General features: G+C 42.1%; 1 protein-coding gene across 17 annotated transcripts in view; it reads left to right on the top strand.

Moving 5' to 3' along the window:
- The window catches only part of LOC120045581 (CUGBP Elav-like family member 1), a 62,579-nt gene that overhangs the window by 19,439 nt on the left and 21,604 nt on the right, over nt 1–21,536 (top strand). For 16 of the 17 annotated variants that reach the window (XM_038990544.1, XM_038990500.1, XM_038990603.1 and 13 more), the window contains exons 3-4: nt 10,876–10,998; nt 20,647–20,834. In XM_038990544.1, the coding sequence (XP_038846472.1) occupies nt 10,895–10,998; nt 20,647–20,834 (292 nt within the window). In that variant the 5' untranslated portion in view covers nt 10,876–10,894. The remainder of the gene's footprint in view (nt 1–10,875; nt 10,999–20,646; nt 20,835–21,536) is intronic. The other variant, XM_038990612.1, reaches the window with a different exon arrangement.

Here is a 21,536-nt window from a genome sequence, read left to right as displayed (position 1 = left end):
TTAGTACGATTACATATAGATATTGTTTTTGCATATCTCCAAATGTCCTCCCACATCTCTTCGTCAATAGTCACAGACAATTCTTTCTCCCACACTTGTTTCACCCTCTGTGTGTCGACAGCAGGAAAGGACCTTAAAGCATCATAAAACAGACTTAGACATTTTCCTTTGTGGAAAAAAAAGCATTCTCTCAATGACAGACATATCAGGGTTACCAATTAAGGTGGTGCTCTTCACAATATAATGTCTTACTTGTAGGAAGCGGAAAAAGTCCTGCTTTGGGAGTCGATATTTCTCCACCATCTGCTCAAACGACAATAGAATCTTATCAGCAAATAAGTCATTTAGTCTGCGTATGCCCTTATTAAGCCAAAAGTTAAAGCCAGCATCCAGCAATCCTGGACCAAAATCTGGGTTGTTAAGAATTGGGGTAAGAGCAGAGGTTAGTTTGGACCTTCCCAGGAAGCGCTGAACTGACCTCCAAACCTTGAGTGTGTTAAGTGTAATAGGATTATTGCAGTGATCTTCTACAGACTTGAAACTTCTGAAAAATAAAAGATCCTGTAAGGGGTATTTTGAAAGAGAAGTCTCAATGTCTAACCAAATAGAGGAGTCATCGTTTGTGATCCAATCAGAAATATAACATAGGTGGGCACACCACTGATAGAACCTGATATTGGGCAGATCCAAGCCCCCCATAGAACTTGGCAGCTGCAATATTGCCATCTTAAGCCTTGGCTTGCGTTTACTCCATATGAAGGAACTTAGCCATCCATTTACATCCTTTATTATCTTATTGGAGAGTAATACTGGGATCATTTGGATTGGGTAAAGTAGTCTAGGTAAAATGTTCATTTTCAAGAGGGATATTCTACCCAACCAAGAAATCGGGAGAGAGTTCCAGCGCTCCAGATCCTGTCTTATTGTATCAAACAAGGGAACAAAATTGGCTTTGTACATTTGCTGGAATTTAGGAGTTACAAATATACCCAGATACGTAAAGCCTGAGGGAGACCATGTAAAAGGGAAGGGGGGAGAAGTATTAGGTACAGAGTGAAGGCTACCAAGTGGCATAGCCTCTGATTTAGTTAAGTTAATCTTGTAGCCTGAGAATTCGCTGAATAATTGAATAATATTAATAAGAGATGTAGTTGAGGTCTCGGGATTAGAGATGAATATCAGGACATCATCAGCATACAAGCTTATTTTATGGTGAACATCACCAATGAGCAGCCCCTGTATAGCAGGCGTTACCCTGATGGCCTCGGCCAGTGGTTCCATAGCGAGTGCAAATAGGAGGGGGGACAAAGGGCAGCCCTGTCTGGTACCTCTGTATATAGAGAAGCTATTTGACCTTAGCCCATTAGTAAGGACAGCAGCCTAAGGATCATCATCATAAAACTTTCACCCATTTTATAAAGTTGTCCCCTAGACCAAATTTATTTAGAGCAAAGAGTAGGTAAGACCACTCCACACGATCAAATGCTTTCTCAGCATCTAGGGAGAGCACAAGACCATCCCTAGCACTTTGTCGGTAGGCTTGAATTACATTAAGAAGCCGCCTGACATTGTTGCACGACTTACGGCCCTTAATAAAGCCAGTTTGGTCTCCTTTCACAATTAGTGGCAGTGAGTCCTCTAATCTTGTGGCTAGAATTTTAGAAAGTAATTTTCTATCCACATTCAGAAGGGAAATTGGTCTGTACGAGGAACAAGACTCTGGACATTTTCCCTTTTTAAGAATAAGTGATATGTTGGCTTCCCTCAGCGTTTGAGGGAGCTGGTCATTTGAAAATGAGTGGTTAAACATATCATGCAATGGCTCAAGGATCAGGCCATGAAACTCTTTATAGAATTCACTACCAAACCCGTCTGGTCCTGGAGCCTTACCGTTTTGCAGATTCTTAATTGCGAACATTATCTCTTCCTCGGTGATAGGGGCATTAAGGAGAGACCTCTGTTCTTCGGAGATAGTAGGGAGCTCAATCTTAGATAAGAAATTCTCCATTAATTTGGGTGCGTCATTTGGCAGTTCTGAGGCATAAAGATTTGCATAAAATTTCTTAAATGAGTCATTTATCAATTTATTTTCATATAAATGATTGCCATCCGAATCAGTAATAGTAGCAATTGACTGTGAGTCAGCTCTCTTTTTAGCTAGGTACGCCAAGTACTTTCCTGGCTTATCGCCATGTTCATATAGCTTTTGCCTGACAAATCCCATTTTCTTTTCAGCGTCCTGTGTTAGGAGAGAGTCCAACGTTGATCTAAGAACTGATATTTCCTTTAATAGGGCAGGCGTGGGAGTTTTAATGTAGTCCTTCTCTTTAGTTCCCAATTCACCCTCTAACCTTTTTTGCTTTTCACGCTTTTTCCGCCTCTTAGTGGCTGTGTATGACATAATCAGACCCCTGGCGTACGCTTTACAGGTTTCCCAAAGGAGCGAGGGATTATCTGTTGATTGAGAGTTAATAGAGAAAAATGCTTTAAACTTTGTAATAAAATATGATGTGAACGTATGGTCTTTAAGGATGGTTGTATTCAACCTCCAATGTCTTGACAGATTGAATGCCCCGTTGAGTTTTATGTCCAGGATCACCTCCGCATGATCAGATATGACTATACTTCCTATCCTAGCGGATAAAACAGACTGCAAAGACGTCCTGGGCATAAAAAAGTAATCTATTCTAGTCTGACATCCATGAGGTGCAGAGAAAAAAGTGAACTCTCTGTTGGAGGGGTGAAAAGTTCTCCAAACATCCGCATACCCCAGATCATCACAAATAGCTTTAAGTGACTTAGCTCGAGGAGAGAGTGAAGCTATACCGCTGGGAAACTTATCAATAAGGGGGTTCAACAAACAATTAAAATCTCCTCCAACCACTGCAGTGTCTGAGTTTAATTCTGAAAAGTCTAGAAATACCTTAGTGAGGAAATCAGGGGGGTGGGCAGGGGGAAAGTAAATATTCATTATGGAGATTTTCTGCCCTTGTAAAGTACCATTAATTATAACAAAGCGACCAAATTTATCTTTCACACAATTCAAGACCTTAAGTGGTAAGTTCTTTTTCACAAGAATTACTACACCTCTACTTCTGGATGTAAATGATGAGAAAAACACTTGACCAAACCCCCCTTGTTGTAATTTCAGATGCTCCTTATCATCCAAATGAGTTTCTTGCAACAGGGCAATATCAATATTTTCTTTTTTCAAAAACGACAGTACCTTCTTCCTTTTAATGGGATTATGGCTCCCTCTAATGTTCCATGTACATACCCGCAGTGTGTTACCTGCCATTGCACTTTGACCGTTTCATATTCAGACTGAATCCCACCGTAAAAATGGGGTGGTACCTTTTTCCATGTGTTGAACTCTCTTCTATCTCACCGAGCATAAACAAACGATATGAACCCTGAACTCTAACTGTACTAAACCCAAAAATTAAACATGTAAAGATCCAAAAGGGGGTTTTCCCACTAGCTAACATGCAGGGGATTTCAACTCTCCAATGTAGACTCTTAAGTCTGCATTGCCACTCAATAGCCTCGTCCTTTATACATATGAAAATGAAAATCAATATATGAAGATTGAGGCTCTTCCACCTAAAACCAAGCCTGGGCACCAATATAGATTCACCCATATCTCAGCCTGAGCTATAGCGGCAGTTACTTTAGCAAGAAAAATAATAAAAATACGAATATTACTGAACCGGAGCATGTGAGAACTCACACCACTGTTTCATGATCAGATTCAAAGAAGATAATAAAGTTATCCAATACTGCGGCGGCGCAGCTTAAAGTTATTTACCCGAGAGAGTCAATAAACGCAGCAGCCTCTGCAGGTGTGGAGAGTTTCTTAGGCGATCCGTTGACCATAATCTTCAATGTGGCCGGGTACAACAGTGCGTAGTCCATCTTCATTCTCCTGAGTCGAGCCTTCGCCTCATCAAACCCTTTGCGTCTTCGTACAACCGCTGTGGAGTAATCATTGAAGAATGAGACCTTTGGACCTTTACGTTGACTACCGTCAGAGCCGATGTTTCTAGCCGCATCCATAACGCGCTGCTTGTCGGTGAAGTTGTGGAACTTTATAACCACTGGCCGTGGGCGCTGGTTGGGACCGGGTATCGGTGCTTGAGAGCGATGGGCTCTGTCCAGCTTCACACGACCAGCCTTAGTGTCCATTTGTAAGTAGTCAGGGATCCATTCCTCAAAAAATTTTACTGAACGTGTTCCTTCAGAATTTTCCGGGAGTCCCACAACACGAATATTGCATCTGCGTCCTCGATTATCCAAGTCGTCAATGTGCTCCGCCATTTCGCGCACCTGTTTTTCAAGTGCTTTCATCTTAGTGTCCATAGATGTAGTTGAAGCTTCCACTGTAGCAATTCTTCCTTCCGCCTCATCGACACGTTTGACCACCCTCTGTAATTCAGCTGAATGGCCTGCTATTGCTTCCAAGACCGTTCTTATCTTAACATCGATCACTTTAGTAATGTTGTCCGTCATCTTTTGAATCACCAGGTCCATTGTGCCTGGATCCGCAACGGTGTTAGCTTCGCTAACGTAAGCTAGCTCCTCCTGCACATCTACAGGGATGGTGGTTTTGGTCGAGTTCTTAGTAGCTCTGCTGGGCATGTTGTCGGAGATTTTTGAGAAATAACCGTCAAGACTCATTGCAGGATAACTTATTTAGCCAATTCTACCACTTTTTCAAGCTAGGAGATTAATGAAAGAATATAAATTTACGAATGCCACGGGAGCTCGCTGAAACACAGTGTTCTCTCTACGGCGCCATTTTGTCCCCCCAACAATGCATTTTTAAGAAAAATAAGAGTTAAGAAAATATTTACTGAGAAAAAAAAGACAAATGATAAAATAACAATAACGAGGCTATATACAGGGGGTACCAGTACCGATCTACCTGATTGATAGTTGGTATTCAGCAGTCATATAAGTATGCCGGGACGGCAGGCAGCCTAGTGGTTAGAGCGTTGGGCCAGTAACCGGAAGTTTGCAAGATCAAATCCCCGAGCTGACAAGGTAAAAAATCTGTTGTTCTGCCCCTGAACAAGACAGTTAACCGACTGTTCCTAGGCCGTCATTGTAAATAAGAATTTGCCTTGCCTTTAAATAAAGGTAAAAAAAAGCCTTATTTACGTTTTATAACTACTAAAATCGTGATTTTGTCAGACAGTATAATCCTTAGCTCTATAGAGATAAGATTATGACTTGGAATGAAATAATAATGACCTCAAATAGAACACATTTATGCTGAACAAAAATATAAACCCAACATGTAAAGTGTTGGTCCCATGTTTCATGAGCTGAAATAAAAGATCCCATAAATTATCCATACGCATAAAAAGATTAATTCTCTCAATTTGTGCACAAATTTGTTTACTTCCTTGTTAGCGAGCATTTCTCCTTTGCCAAGATAATCCATCCACCTGACAGGTGTGGCATATCAAGAAGCTGACTAAACAGCCTGATTATTACACAGGTGCACCTTGTGCTTGGGACAGTAAAAGGCCACACTAAAATGTGTAGTTTTGTCACAACACAATGCCACGGATGTCTCAAGTTTTGAGGAAGTCTCCCAAGTTGGTGGGCCTGTGCCCTCCCTGGCCCACTCATTGCTGCACCCCTGCCCAGTCATGTGAAATCCATAGATTAGGGCCTAATGCATTTATTTCAATTGACTGATTTCCTTATGTGAACTGCACCTCAGTAAAATCCTAGAAATTCTTGCATGTTGCGTTTATTTTTGTTCACTATAGTATATACACAACTGAAATATTTTATTAAAGTAATGTGAATAAATTATGTTTAAGTGATAAGCACTGGGACTTCATGGGACTTTTATTAATTGTTTTGGTGCATTTAATGTTCCTCAAATCAGCGAAACTGAAATTAAAAACCTTGATATTTAAAAAAAAGAATCAAACCGAAACTGAACTGTTTTCAAAAAGCAGTTATCGCTCAGTACTATTGGACAAATACCAGGCTTGCTAACGTGTACCTGTAAACCAGGGGTCGTGAACTGGCGGGCCACATTTTACATTTTTTATCATTTTTGGAAATTAAAGACTGTAAAGTCACTAGGAATTCACCTCAAAATGATTTTAATTTAGGAAATCTATTCCCAAGTATTTCCGCTCATAAATAGAGACGTGATTGTGTACCAATGTAATCAAGGTTTGAAGTGATTGTTTTTGTCAAATAGAATATCTGTTTGTGCTTCTTGCGTCAATTTGCAGAGTACAAATGATTTATAATTATGTTCCGGCCCCCCGACCATCCGCTCAAGAAAAAGCAGCCCGCTGCTGAATCTGGTTGATGACCCCTGCTTTAAACCCTCTGTGCCCTGTTTTTTGTACATTAACAACAATCAAGCCAGACAGCAGAGATATTACAGTTAGATAGGACTACTTGTATGGCTTTACTGAGGACGGATCAATAATTCATAACCCAGGATTGGTGCATTGCTTGGTTCAGAAAATGAATTGGCCATGTGAAAGGATAAGGCATTCTCAACAATTATGTGTGTTGCTGGGATGCAACAGTTTTGACAACAACAAAGTGAACACATGCTTGTCTGAGATTAGAGGCCTATGATTTTCTCTTATCTAATGTCGTTTTCACTTGAGTCATGGACAATCTGCACAATTTTATAGTTGAGTAGTATCAAGGACACTCTTTCTTATTGGTGTTTATTAAATAAACGATGTGTCGTAGGAAACACCGTCCAGCTGGCAACCAAAGTCAGCTTGCAGAAGCCCGGCCCACAAGGAGTCGCTAGAGTGCGATGGGACAAGGAAATCCTGGCCGGCCAAACCCTCCCCTAACCCGGACGACGCTGGGCCAATTGTGCGCAGCCTCATGTGTCTCCCGGTCACGGCCGGCTGTGATACAGCCTGGGATCGAACCTGGGTCTATAGCGACGCCTCAAGCACTGCGATGAACTGCCTTAGACCACTGCGCTATTCGGGAGGCGATCTCCGGTACTTTTGTATACTTTTTAGTCAGTAGTTCTGAAAGTAGCGCCCACAAGCCAAAAACGCTTCCCAAAAATAGTCCCCGACTATGTGCACCACGTCATTGCTTTCTCTCGCTCTCTACTGTGTGTGCATCTTGCTAGCTGTCACTCAAATGGCAAGGGGCTGAAGGTCATTGGCCATATATCTAATTGCTAGGGGGCAGGCCCACGTGGGAGGAAATGTAGAGAAAATGGCACTGCACGGCTTCCAGAAAACAGTTGCTTTCGACCTAGGGATTTCGTGGCTAATTGAGGTATAACAGTAATTCTGCTCGTAGTTTATACATGTATGAACATATTGACACATCCAGCCCAAAGTGGGAGGTTTAAAAAAATATATACTAGTCGCCAAAGTACCGGATCATGTCTTGTTTGTTTCACAAAAAATATTTTGCATCTTCAAAGGGGTAGGCATGTTGTGTAAATCAAATGATATGAAAACGATACAGAGAACTGATATTTAAAAGTTTTGCTGCCTTTTAAGCATTCTAGTACAGTTAAATAGTTGAAACACATACAGTGGCTTGCGAAAGTATTCACCCCCTTGGCATTTTTCCTATTTTGTTGCCTTACAACCTGGAATTAAAATCGATTTTTTGGGGGGTCATATCATTTGATTTACACAACATGCCTACCACTTTGAAGATGCAAAATATTTTTTTTATTGTGAAACAAACAAGAAATAAGACAGAAAAAAATACCTTGAGTGTGCATAACTATTCACCCCCCTAAAGTAAATACTTTGTAGAGCCACCTTTTGCAGCATTTACAGCTGCAAGTTTCTTGGGGTACGTCTCTATAAGCTTGGAACATCTAGCCACTGGGATTTTTGCCCATTTTTCAAGGCAAAACTGCTCCAGCTCCTTCAAGTTGGATGGGTTCTGCTGGTGTACAGCAATCTTTGTCATACCACAGATTCTCAATTGAATTGAGGTCTGGCCTTTGACTAGGCCATTCCAAGACTTTTAAATGTTTCCCCTTAAACTACTCAAGTGTTGCTTTAGCAGTATGCTTAGGGTCATTGTCCTGCTGGAAGGTGAACCTCAGTCCCAGTCTCATCTCTGGAAGACCGAAACCAGTTTTCCTCAAGTATTTCCCTGTATTTAGCGCCATCCATCATTCCGTCAATTCTGACCAGTTTCCCAGTCCCTGCCGATGGAAAAACATCCCCACAGCATGGTGCTGACACCACCATGTTTCACTGTGAGGATGATGTTCTCGGGGTGATGGGAGTTGTTGTTTGTGCCAGACATAGCGTTTTCCTTGATGGCCAAAAAGCTCAATTTTAGTCTCATCTAACCAGCATACCTTTCATATGTTTGGAGTCTTCCACATGCTTTTGGCGAAGACCAAACGTGTTTTCTTATTTTTTTCTTTAAGCAATAGCTATTTTCTGGCCACTCTTCTGCAAAGCCTAGCTTTGTGGAATGTACGGCTTCAAGTGGTCTATGAACAGATACTCCAATCTCCGCTGTGGAGCTTTGCAGCTCCTTCAGGGTTATCTTTGGTCTCTTTGTTGCCTCTCTGATTAATGCCCTCCTTACCTGCTCTGTGAGTTTTGGTGGGCGGCCCTCTCTTGGCATGTTTGTTGTGGTGCCGTATTCTTTCAATTTTTATAATAATGGATTTAATGGTGTTCTGTGGGATGTTCAAAGTTTCTGATATTTTTTATAACCCAACCCTGATCTGTACTTCTCCACAACTTTGTCCCTGACCTGTTTGGAGAGCTCCTTGGTCTTCATGGTGCCGCTTGCTTAGTGGTGTTGCAGACTCTGGGGTCTTTCAGAACAGGGTTGTGTGTATATATACTGAGATCATGTGACACTTAGATTGCACACAGGTGGACTTTATTTAACTAATTATGTGATGTCTGACGGGAATTGGTTGCACCAGATCTTATTTAGGGGCTTCATAGCGAAGGGGGTGAATACATATGCACGGACCACTTTTCAGTTATTATTTTTTTCACTTCACCTATTTGGACTATTTTGTGGATGTCCATTACATGAAATCCAAATAAAAATCCATTTCAATGACAGGTTGTAATGCAACAAAATAGGAAAAATGCCAATACTTTTGCAAGGTACTGTACACACACACTGATCAAAAAGTTATTTCATCATACATGTCAAGCAGTGAAGTTTCAGCTCTGTCTGTGGCCTCTCTTCCTTGGTGCGCACTGTCACTGTGTTTGTTTCCATCTTGTCCAGCTGTGTCTGTAACATTTCACGTAAGCCCTGTTTTTTTTTGTCTGCATCGAAGTAGCGGTGCTTGTACGTAGCATCGAGCATGGTGTCAACACAGTAGAGGCTCAGAGAGAGTGCCACTGAATCGCTTGTTCACTGCCTCTACTAGAGTGCTTTTCCAAGTTAACCCCATTTTTGTTGAGCACACGTTTCAATGCCATGAGTGTATCACGTCTGCTGCAGACGCAGTTGAGCTTCTTTCTCGAGTCAGTTGTTCGAATGGAGCTAGGAGTGTTCATGTTCTCAAATGCCATTAAAATGGCAGCAGCGGTATGAGAACCAGCACATTCTTGAGCATGCAATACGTCTTTCCTCAGTATGAAATCCTCGTTGACCCACTGTGCTGTCTGACTCGATGCTTATGGGGCTGACATCGCTGGTCCAAATGTCAGTTGTGAAGCTAATAGCAGTGACACCCATAGCAAGTAGCTCATGGGTGTGAGTTTCAACAATACTGTCTAACTCCGGTAGGGCTACATCTGAAAAATAGCGCCTACTTGGTAGTGTGTACCGGTGCTTGACCGGTCGGCGAAAGCCAACATCATCCACGACCGAGAACGGTTGATTGTCAAGGGCAATGAATTCCATTATCTTGGTGTTAATGAATTTTGCCTTTGAGTTGTCTCGCAGAAATGTTCTTACTCTTTCAAATGACTGCTCGACTTGTTGACTACTCGATCCACACAGCAGACATTGTGGGCTAGGTTAGAAATGCTGTGTTGCACGTGTAGCGCTATATTTTTTGTGGCGTCATTACGGCATCTACCTACATTTTATATAGGTATGCACGTCAGATTTGACATCGGTTTTGCACATCGGCGTTAAACTGGACATCGGGCCGATGCCGAAGTTGAGATTTTTAGCTAATATCGGCCGATTCCGATATGCTTACCAATTTATGTAGTGCATCCCTACTTTAAACACCTTTTGGCATGATGGCGTAGCTATGGACATCTGCCTTGTAAACAGTCCTGAATCTTGGAGCCTTTCAACAACACAGCTAGCGAATTGTATATGTCGGTGTACTTCGTGTCAGAAAGCAGTTTTTCACCTTTACACCCCAGGGTAGTTGTAATCTAAACAAATGCCTTGTTCATAGATTGATAACACATTGACCTAGCTTCTCTCATCCCTTGACTTTGTTGTGCAAATTATTCAGAGAAGCACAAAGTAACTCAGACTAGCAATTCCTTTTTTAAATGTAGGCCAAGGAGATGGCAGTATTTTTAGGTTCACTCATTTCATATCGTCTTTTAACGCAATAAGTCAAATCACTCTACTCTAGTAGCTGTGCATTCTATGTAACGTTCTCTAGGTTGCCTGCCCTTGTTTGCATCCAGAAAGAATTTCTATGCACAGTCTAGCCTACATGCAGTGCCTGTAATTCATTTGTTTTAAAATCATTCTTACGTGTCCAATTTTGTCATGTACATTTCGATTTCTTTCATATCTTCCACATGCATGTTACACTTTTTCCTCTGTCAAACTGTCTTTGTCTCAGTCACTGTAAGTCCTTTCCATCCACTGTTTGTTTTTCTTGTGACTCATGAGTATCATGTTTGTCCTGTGCTGTTTGGTGTATTTCTGTAGTGATTGTGAAAGGCACTGGATGGATAGCATCGACGCTGAAGTCTTGTACCTGTCCACGGAGCAGCATGGGCAGCCACAATGTGAGCTTCCCCACACTGCCCTGGAGGTACCCACCATGGGAGGGTAAGAACTCTTTCTCTCCCTTGCTTTTTCCCCTTCAATGGACCCTCTGCCTACACTGGTATGCTTTGGTTTGACATGCCACACAAGGGCTAATTCACAAGGACACTATAGTAGTAGATACTAGTTGGGCCTACAAGTAGTGGTTAAGAATTGCATGTGAAGCATGGTAGTGTATCAAGATTCTAAAGTTGAAAGGCCTCAGGATGTTTTCGAGCAGACATTTTAGAAAATTACTCCCGCATCTGCTATTCTATAATGTAGACACTAGTGTTGCGCTGTATACTGAAACATCTGTACCTTTTCAATACTAGAACATGAAAAACAGTTTGGTACTGGAATGTTTATTTCGGTACTTGTGTCAAATGTGTGTCTCGGATCAACTCTATCTGCACAGCCAATGTCCCCCGTATAGTGCGAGGCCTGCACTAGGAGTCTGGGCTGCATCATGTTTGCTCCCAACTCATGCCGCACAGAAATTGACACACTTGAATAATGCGACACTGCATGTAGAAATGTTGAAACTTAATAGTTTTTGCCAAACAATGTCCATAAAGGCTAGAACACTTTACAATGCAAGAAGATACCAGTAGCTTTCAGCTTTGTAAGCTAACTTGTCTTGCTAGCTTACAGCTGAAGCTAACATCAATTGATAATATAAATAACACAAAACATGCTGATTTCAAACCTGATTTCTACCATAAACTGTTGAAGTGCGGGTTCCTCCCCCTCTTGTTTTGGGGGGTCCGGTGTGCCCCTCAGATATTTTTATGTAGAAGGACTTGAGAAGCTCAGGTGACTTTTTAAAAGGATATTTTACTCCAAAATAAATTACAATTAAATTATGCTGACACCATCTAAAATATAATTTCCACTTACGGAACTGAGCCCAATAACATATTGGTGAAATTATTTGTTCAAATTTATTTGTACATATTGGACCATGCATATAGCCTATGCTTGGTCCATATTAAGAGGTATGCCATTAGCAATAAGCCTTATCACCAGTAGGCCAACTGATGCAGCATAAATAAATTATAAATAAATAGGCTGAAGCATGGGGTTGCGTATTTAAGCAATAAGGCATAGTGGGTGTGGTATATGACCAATATTCCACGGCTAAGGGCTGTTCTTAGGCACAAGTGGAGTGCCTGGACACAGCCCTTGGCCGTGGTATATTGGCCGTATACCGCAAACCCCTGAGGTGCCTTATTTCTATTATAAACTGGCTACCAATGTAATTAGAGCAGTAAAAATATACTGTCTAATATACCACGGCTGTCAGCCAATCAGCGTTCAGTGCTCGACCCCTGCGTTCAACCTATTGGGCTAATCATTAGCCTGGTCCCAAATGTGATATTTAACTAGTTAGCATCCTATTGATGAATTTTATGTCTAAAAATGTTTTTCATAAACACAGTGAATATACTGTATTGTAGGCCAACTTGGCTAAATTGGGGTAACAGCAACAGCTAAAAATCTCAAACAGCAAGCAATGCAGATGTAGAAGCACTGTGGCTAGGAAAAACTCATTAGAAAGGCAGGAACCTAGGAAGAAACCTAGAGGAACAAGGCTCTGAGGGTTGGCCAGACCTCTTTTGGCTGTGCCGGGTGGAGATTATAACAGTACATGGCCATTTAAGGACCGATTGTTCAAACGTTCATAGATGACCAGCATGGTCAAATAATAATCAGAGTGGTTGTAGAGAGTGCAACAGGTCAGTACCTCAGGAGTAAATGTCAGTTCAGCATTCAGAGGTCAAGACAGCAGGTGTGGTAGAGAGAGAAAGTCAAAAACCGCAGGTCCGGGACAAGGTAGCACGTCCGGTGAACAGGTCAGGGTTCCATATCCACAGGCAGAACAGTTGAAACTGGAGCAGCAGCATGACCAGGTTGGCTGGGGACGGCTAGGGAGTCCTGAGGCATGATCCTAGGGCTCATGTCCTCCAGGAGCGAGGGTGGCGTTTTACCCTACAATTGACCCGTTACATTTAGCCCCACTGTCCCCTATGCATTTGGAGAGAATTGCACTGCTGCTAAAAACTCAGTTGAAAATTGTGCAGTTCGGTATATTTAGGAGTTGAGAAATTAATTTGGAATGCAAAGCTGGGATCCCCCCCTTTTCAACAAAGGCCATTTAAAACGGCAGTTTTCGCAATTGCAAGTATTGTTGTGCGTTGACTGCTTGTCCCTCCCTATGGCACTCGCAACTTGAATGCGCCTCGAGGAATATTTCTCTCGCATAGAACACACAACAAGCCAACTAAGTAAATTGATAAAATATCATATGGGGCCATCTAATTTTCCTATTCATTACTTGTTTTGTTTGCAGAGGAAAAGTAAATGTGGATAGATCTAGCATCTTCAAAGTGTGCCTCGGCAGAGTTATTATTTTGGTCTGGCGGCAATGTCTCCTATTCCCCATATCATGTCTGTCTGTGTAGTCTACTTGTTGTCCACCACAATGAAATCGGGAAGGGAACTGTGGATCTGTCTCCGTTTGTTAGTGCTTTCGTACATTAGTTTGTTCGTACGTGATATCTCTGACAGCACTGGGCCGATTTTAACCCACTAGAGTCGATGTCCGCGCCACAGTGAATCTAATTAGCATATAAAAAAATCCCCATAAAAATCGGTCTGTTTTAAACTAGGGATTTTTTTGTTGTTGCATTGTATCTGTCTCAATCCGCCGATGTCGCACTTCCACATCTGCGGTGAAAGGTGATAGATGGAGCGGTATTTGTCAGACCATGAGACATACCGAAAATCCATCTTCTCACAAAATCATCGGAAGCATCCGAACAGTTTGGACTACAAACTATTATGTTTTAAATAGACTCTCACTCGTTATGGTGTTCTCCGTTTTGCTCTACAACCCCCCCCCCCCACAAGCGTCTTGGGACTCGTCTATAGCCGATCTGCCAACTTCTGTCTGTAGCGTCCAAACTGTTACTTCTCCGCTTTAAAGGCCGCTCTAAAATGTGCAGTTTTGTCACAACACAATGCCGCAGATGTCTCAAGTTTAGAGGGAGCGGGCAATTGGCATGCTGACTGCAGGAATGTCCACCGGAGCTGTTGCAGGAGAATTTAATGTTAATTTCTCTACCATAAGCTGCCTATAATGTCGTTTTAGAGAATTTGGCAGTACATCCAACCGACCTCACAACCGCAGACCACAGGTAACCACGGCAGCCCGGGACCTCCACATGCGGCTTCTTCACCTGCGGGATCGTCTGAGACCAGCCACCCAGACAGCTGATGAAACTTGATTTGCACAACCGAAGAATTTCTGCACAAACTGTCAGAAACCGTTTCAGGGAAGCTCATCTTGTTGTCCTCACCAGGCTCTTGACCTGACTGCATTTTGGCATCATAACTGACTTCAGTGGGCAAATGCTCACCCTCGATGGCTACTGGCACGCAGGAGAAGCGTGCTCTTCACGGATGAATCCTACTTGCAACTGTACCGAGCAGACGTCGTGTGGGTGAGCGGTTTGCTGATGTCAACGTTATGAACAGAGTGTCCCATGGTGGCGGTAGGGTTATGATATGGGCAGGCATAAGCTACAAAAAACGAACACTATTGCATTTTATTGATGGCAATTTGAATGCAGCAGAGATACTGTGACGAGACCCTGAGGCCCATTGTTGTGGCATTTGTCCGCCGCCATCACCTCATGTTTCAGCATGATAATGCACGGCCCCATATCGCAAGGATCTGTACACAATTCCTGGAAGCTGAAAATATCCCAGTTCTTCAATGGCTTATAAACTCACCAGACATGTCACCCATTGAGCATGTTTGGGACGCTCTGGATCTACGTGTATGACAGCGTGTTCCAGTTCCCGCCAATATCCAGCAACTTCGCACAGCCATTGAAGAGGAGTGGGACAATATTACACAGGCCACAATCAACAGCCTGATCAACTAACTATATGCGAAGGAGATCTCTCGCGCTGCATGAGGAAAATGGTGGTCACACCAGATACTGACTGATTTTCTGATCTACGCCCTTACCTTAAAAAAAGTATCTGTGACCAACAGATGCAAATCTGTATTACCAGTCGTGAAATCCATGTATTAGGGCCTATTGAATTTATTTCAATTGAGTGATTTCCTTATATGAACTGTACCTCAGTAAAATCTTTGAAATTGTTGCATTTTGCGTTTTATATTATTGTTCAGTTTAGATGTATTTCATAATGTTCCCCATAATGTTCCCACATAGACGTTGCTTTCATCAAACGCTTGTGTGCGTGCATGCTTCCCACCAACCCAGGAACATTCCCACATGCTATATCTCAGACCACACTGAGACGATTTTGACGAAATGTGGGTGAATGATGCGTCTTGCCATAGAGATCTGGCATTTACAAAATGACACTGATTGGCCCAAGGCGGGAGCTATAGTAATTATCTGAAATGTGTTAGTCACACAGTATATCTCAGTTGGACCAAGGGAAACATTGTATAGAAATGGTCAAGAAAGCTTGAAAGCAGTTTTTTCTATAATTTAAGTGGGGTGTATTAAATCGTAATAGTCGTTTTGAAACCCCTCTGGTTGTTGTGATGGCGCAAACAAAAGAAAGGGAAAGGTTATAGAGCCATCCACTGCAAGGGTTGTTAACACCGGTTGCCCTCCTTGTTTATGTGTTCTCTGCCATGCCTGTGGGTTTCCTAAGGTCAGGGGGTTAGGGTGGGGAGTTAATGCGACCAATGTCATATGACCCAGCCCCCACCCACCCACTGCCACAGAACAACAGGGTGACCGAGTCCCAGTGCCGGAACCTGATTGTCTCCCAGCCTCATATTAGTGCAGGGATTACCAGCTCGCTCCCGTTCCCCATTCATTCCGGACAGTCACTCGTCCTTATCAGCATCAATCTGACACTCTATTTATCTGACGCTGCACCCAGTTCTGCTTGGCTAAGAGAAATGCTCACAAAAAGCCCCAGCCCATCAGCACTTTTTTTTGTGGGACCCAGGGCCACAGCTTTCAGTGGCCTGCCTACTCTTCTGTTAATCTAGACCCAGTTTGTTGGACAGTGAGGATTTGTTGTGTGTTCTACTCTGGTTCAAAGTTTCACCGTTGTCCAATTAATTGAATTTGTCGGTTCTTTACCATTTTTTGTTACTTCTCGTAGTTTTGCATCAGCCTCCATGTAGTTTCGCCATAGTTTTTCCACAACAGCCTCTCCTATGCTTCTTTCCACAAGTTCACACTCTTGAAGAAAAGTTTGAGCAGGCTCTAGTAATTTGCTGTGTATCTTGACTTATTTTCTGGTGTGAAAAAGTGAGCTATCTTTTTTTTTTACTTTGGAAAAGGGGAGAAACACAAAAACATGGCCTCTTTTAAACTGGATTTTTTGCCTGAGATGATGGTGGACCATTGCTCTTTGAATTCTAGTCCTGTGTAAGTAGTTTTTCTTCTTTCTAGCAAAGGGTTAATAGCCTATTGCTTAAGTGCTTTTCAGAAATGAATTTGAGGTTTAGTTTTTTTTTTTACATTAGTTTTGGTGTCATGTTGGTGGGGGGAGTAGGCTATAATGTTACCTGTTTGATATATTGGATCCACGTCGTATTGTCATGTGTTTTCAGCATCAGTCTATATTGATACTCAATTTCTTGATCTGTAGTTTGGTACCAGCTTGTGATTTGACATTTTTGTGCTTGCCATAATGTTCCATTCCAAAACTTGGTACTTTAAATTTGATATGTAGATGTCGAATGGGAAAACGGTAGAAGAGCGAGTTTTCAACAGGTGCATACTCCCCAAGTGTCCCCCATAATGGTTCAGAGTCTGTATTCCGTATGCAGTGTAGTTGGATTTTATTAATTTAGCTGCTGCTTTTATCTAGATCGACTCACAATCAGTAGTTATTGTACATGTCAGAGGCTTTAAAACAAGTATGTAAAACGAAGAGCACCATCCCAAGCGTGAAGCACGGGGTGGCAGCATCATGTTGTGGGGGACTGGTGCACTTCACAAAATAGATAGCATTATGAGGTAGGAAAATTATGTGGATATATTGAAGCAACATCTCAAGACATCAGTCAGGAAGTTGAAGCTTGGTCGTAAATGGGTCTTCCAAATGGACAATGACCCCAAGCCAACTTTCATAGTTGTGGCAAAATGGCTTAAGGACAACAAAGTCAAGGTATTGGAGTGGCCATCACAAAGCCCTGACCTCTGACTGAAAAGGCGTGTGCGAGCAAGGAGGCCTACAAACCTAACTCAATTACACCAGCTCTGTCAGGAGGAATGGGCCAAAATTCACCCAACTTATTGTGGGAAGCTTGTGAAAGGCTACCCGAAACGTTTGACCCAAGTTAAACAATTTAAAGGCAATGTTACCAAATACTAATTGAGTGTATGTAAACTTCTGACCCACTGGGAATGTGATGAAAGAAATAAAAGCTGAAATAAATCATTCTCTCTCCTATTATTCTGACATTTCACATTCTTAAAATAAAGTGGTGATCCTAACTGACCTAAGACAGGGAATTTTTACTAGGATTAAATGTCAAGAGTTGTGAAACTGAGTTTAAATGTATTTGGCTAAGGTGTATGTAAACTTCAACTATATATCTTAATCAAGCAGGGGATTGTCTCTGCTGTTACCAAGATTCAGATGCTTGATCTTGCAATAGCCACTTGGCTAGCAAGTTAGCAAACCAAATTAACATCTGAAGAGAATTAATTTGGCACATTTTTAGAAAGTTAACTTAATAGCTATAACATATAGCTGGCCAACAGTTGTGAATGTCATAGAACTAAGTGTAACTTCATCACCTCACTTAAGTTGCACTGCACAGGAGTGACTCTCCTCACAAAGCTCCCATTTGCTCATTGTACTTCTTTGTAAACAAACACCTGACCGGCTCAATCAGCTGTTTGGTAAACTTCATAATGAAAAATAATCAGGAGAACGCAATCTGTTTTATCTATTAACCTAGTGCACACGTTGACTGCATTTTAAAAATTAAAACATTGATTACAAAAATATTTTCTATGGAATTGAAAATCATACCGTGTGTGTTTCGAAATGCCACAGTATACCGCCCAACCCTGTTAAAGCTTATGGTTGGTTTGCCTATTTGAATTTGGGCAATTCGAGTCCGATGAACTCGTGGATATAATTCTTACGTCTGTGTGCAGTTTGAAGGAAGTTGCTAACTAGCATTAGCGCAATGTTTGGAAAGTCTATGGAAACTACCTCTTAACTTCCTTCATACTGGATGCAGAGACATAAAAATGGTATCCATGAGTTAATCTGAATTTGGGGGTGTAGATAAAGGGCATCATTGCCAAAATCCCGAAGTATCCCTTCAAGTGCTCATAAGATGGTGTCCTTAGATCTATCGATTTACGTTTTTCTCGGAACGTATTCCGTACTCTCTTGGTCTTTCTCAATGTACAGTGCATTCGGAAAGTGTTCAGACCCCTTCACTTTTTGAAAATTTTGTTACGTTACAGCATTATTCTATAATGGATTAAATAAATGTTCCTCATCACTCTACACACAATACCCCATAATGACAAAGCAAAAACAGGTTTTTAGAAATTTTTTCTAATTAAAAAAAAATGTTAAACAGGTATCTTAGTATTCAGACCGTTTGCTATGAGACTCCAAATTGAGCTCAGGTTCATCCCCTTTCCATTGATCCTCCCTGAGCTGTTTCTACAACTTGATTGGAGTTGCCCTGTAGTAAATTAAATTGTTTGGGCATGATTTGGAAAGGTGCACATCTGTCTATTTAAGGTCCCACAGTTGACAGTGCCTGTCAGAGCAAAAACCAAGCCTTGAGGTCGAAGGAATTGTCCGTAGAGCTCCGAAACACGATTGTGTTGAGGCACAGATTTGTATTTTTACTAGGCAAGTCAGTTAAGAACAAGTTCTTATTTTATAATGACGGCCTGACCCGGACGATGCTGGGCCAGTTGTGCGCCGCCCTATGCGACTACCGATCACAGCCAGTTGTGATACAGCCTGGGATCGAACCAGGGTCTGTAGTGATGCCTCTAGCACTGAGATGCAGTGCATTAGACCGCTGCGCCACTCTGGTTGGATGGGGAGCGTCGTTGCACAGCTATTTTCAGATCTCTCCAGAGATGTTGGAACTCTGTCAGAGTGACCATCGGGTTCTTGGTCACCTCCCTAACCAAGGCCCATCTCCCCTGATTGCTCCCTTTGGCTGGGCGGCCAGCTCTAGGAGTCTAGGCGGTTCCAAACTACTTCCGTTTAACAATGATGGAGGCCACTGTGTTCTTGGGGACCTTCAAATTCTGCAGAAATGTTTTGGTACCCTTCCCCAGAACGCAGGAGTGGCTTCGGGACATGTCTCTGAATGTCCTTGAGTGGCCCAGCTCGAGCCTGGACTTGAACCCAATCCTACATCTCTGGAGAGATCTGAAAATAGCTGTGCAACGACGCTCCCCATCCAACCTGACAGAGCTTGAGAGGATCTGCAGAGAAGAATGGGAGATACTCTCCAAATACAGTTGTGCCAAGCTTGTAGCGTCATACCCAAGAAGACGCGAGGCTGTAATTGCTGCCAAAGGTGCTTCAACAAAGTACGGAGTAAAGGGTCTGAATACTTACGTAAATGTGAGATTTTTTTAATACAATTGCAAATATTTCTAAAAAACGTTTTTTGCTTTGTCAGTATGGGATATTATGTGTAGGTTGATGAAAAAAACAACAACAATTTAATCCATTTTAGAATAAGGCTTTAACATTTCAAAATGTGGTTAAAAGTCAAGGTCTGAATACTTTACGAATGCACTTCATTCCTACCAACTTTTGAAGTTCAAAAGAACTTCAAAAGAATATCACTATCATTCTCCTCTCCCTCAATTTCCTTGATTATGCCACTTTCTTGTTTTAGTTTTAGGGATATCCTCTAAACCTACCTTCTGGCCTATTTTTAGTAATGGATCATCCTATTATCAATCATTAGTGCTCACTTATCCCCCCACTTTGGTACCTTGATATATTCCTGTCCTATTTGAAATCTTTTGTGCAATCTCAATAAATCTGTCTTACATTTGTGTTTGAAATGTGATATTGGCTTAAACACTGAATATGGTGTCTGAATGCATAAAAATAGAATTAGCCTAGTCAGAATTTGACTACTTTATTAGGTTAGACAGTCTTGATGTTCTTTTGTTCTGTGCAGCCTTCAATATTACATGAAATAAATCATTGTTTGGTTATGAAAGATCAGATCTCTCAAAACAAATGTCACATTCAACATCATTCTCTTTAGAGCTATTGGTCTTAGTTGCATAGGTCATTTCTCTGCTGGCAGTATGCATTTGGTGCTGTATGTTTTTGTATGCATTTTAGAATGTTTCCTCAGTCACATCATCTCTTTCAACTGACACTTAACAACTTTACTTGACTACAAGTTATGCAGTGCTTCTGAAATAGTCTACACTTGATTGTACCTTTCTGCAAAACAGCCCTTGCTCAGAAGGTGCCATTTTGTGAAGCTTCCAGCTGCTTAGTGTATTATGCAATTTGGTTATTTCCAGCAGGGACATATTTAAGGTACCACTGGGGAAGACTGCTTGTTAAATGTAGCTTCTGTTGCCCTAGTTCACGTCATGTAGCCATATTATAACAACCGTTCTCTTTCTCTCTCAGGGCAAAGAAGATGAATGGGACCCTGGACCACCCGGACCAGCCCGACATCGATGCTTTCAAGATGTTCGTTGGCCAGATCCCACGGTCCTGGGCAGAGGAACAGCTGCGGGAGCTTTTTGAGCCTTACGGCGCCGTCTACGAAATCAATGTGTTGCGTGACAGGAGTCAAAACCCCCCACAGAGCAAAGGTGACAGTGCTGAGGTGTCCATTACACTTCCTCACCCTATCCAGAATTCCCTGCCTTTTTTATATGTATTGGCTGTGTTGCTGAATTCTCTGGAATCCTCTTTCCGATAGCTAAACAACCGAAGCTTCTGCCTATTTGCAGTATTCTCTACTTTACTACTCCCTCCGCTACCACAGCATATCACACTCTTGGCATTCTCTCAACCAGCTTCACCTGGAATGCTTTTCCAACAGTCTTGAAGAAATTCCCACACATGCTGAGCACTTGTTGGCTGCTTTTCCTTCAACCTGCGGTCCAACTCATCCCAAACCATCTCAATTGGATTGAGGTCGGGTGATTGTAAAGGCCAGGTCATCTGATGCAGCACTCCATCACTCTCCTTCTTGGTCAAATAGCTCTTACAAAGCCTGGGGGTGTGTTGGATCATTGTCCTGTTGAAAAACAAATGATAGTCCCACTAGGCGCAAACCAGATGGGATGGCGTATCACTGCAGAATGCTGTAGTAGCCATGCTGGTTAAGTGTGCCTTGAATTCTAAATAAATCACAGACAGTGTCACCAGCAAAGCACCATCACACCACCACCTCCATGCTTCACAGTGGGAACCACACATGCAGAGATCATCCGTTCACCTACTCTGCGTCTCACAAAGACACAGCGGTTGATACCAAAAATCTCAAATTTGGACTCATCAGACCAAAG

Source organism: Salvelinus namaycush, chromosome 1 (genome assembly GCF_016432855.1).
Source record: "Salvelinus namaycush isolate Seneca chromosome 1, SaNama_1.0, whole genome shotgun sequence".
Lineage (NCBI taxonomy): Eukaryota > Metazoa > Chordata > Actinopteri > Salmoniformes > Salmonidae > Salvelinus > Salvelinus namaycush.
The sequence above is the reverse complement of the archived record's forward strand: the minus strand, read 5'-3'. Positions and strand labels throughout refer to the sequence as shown.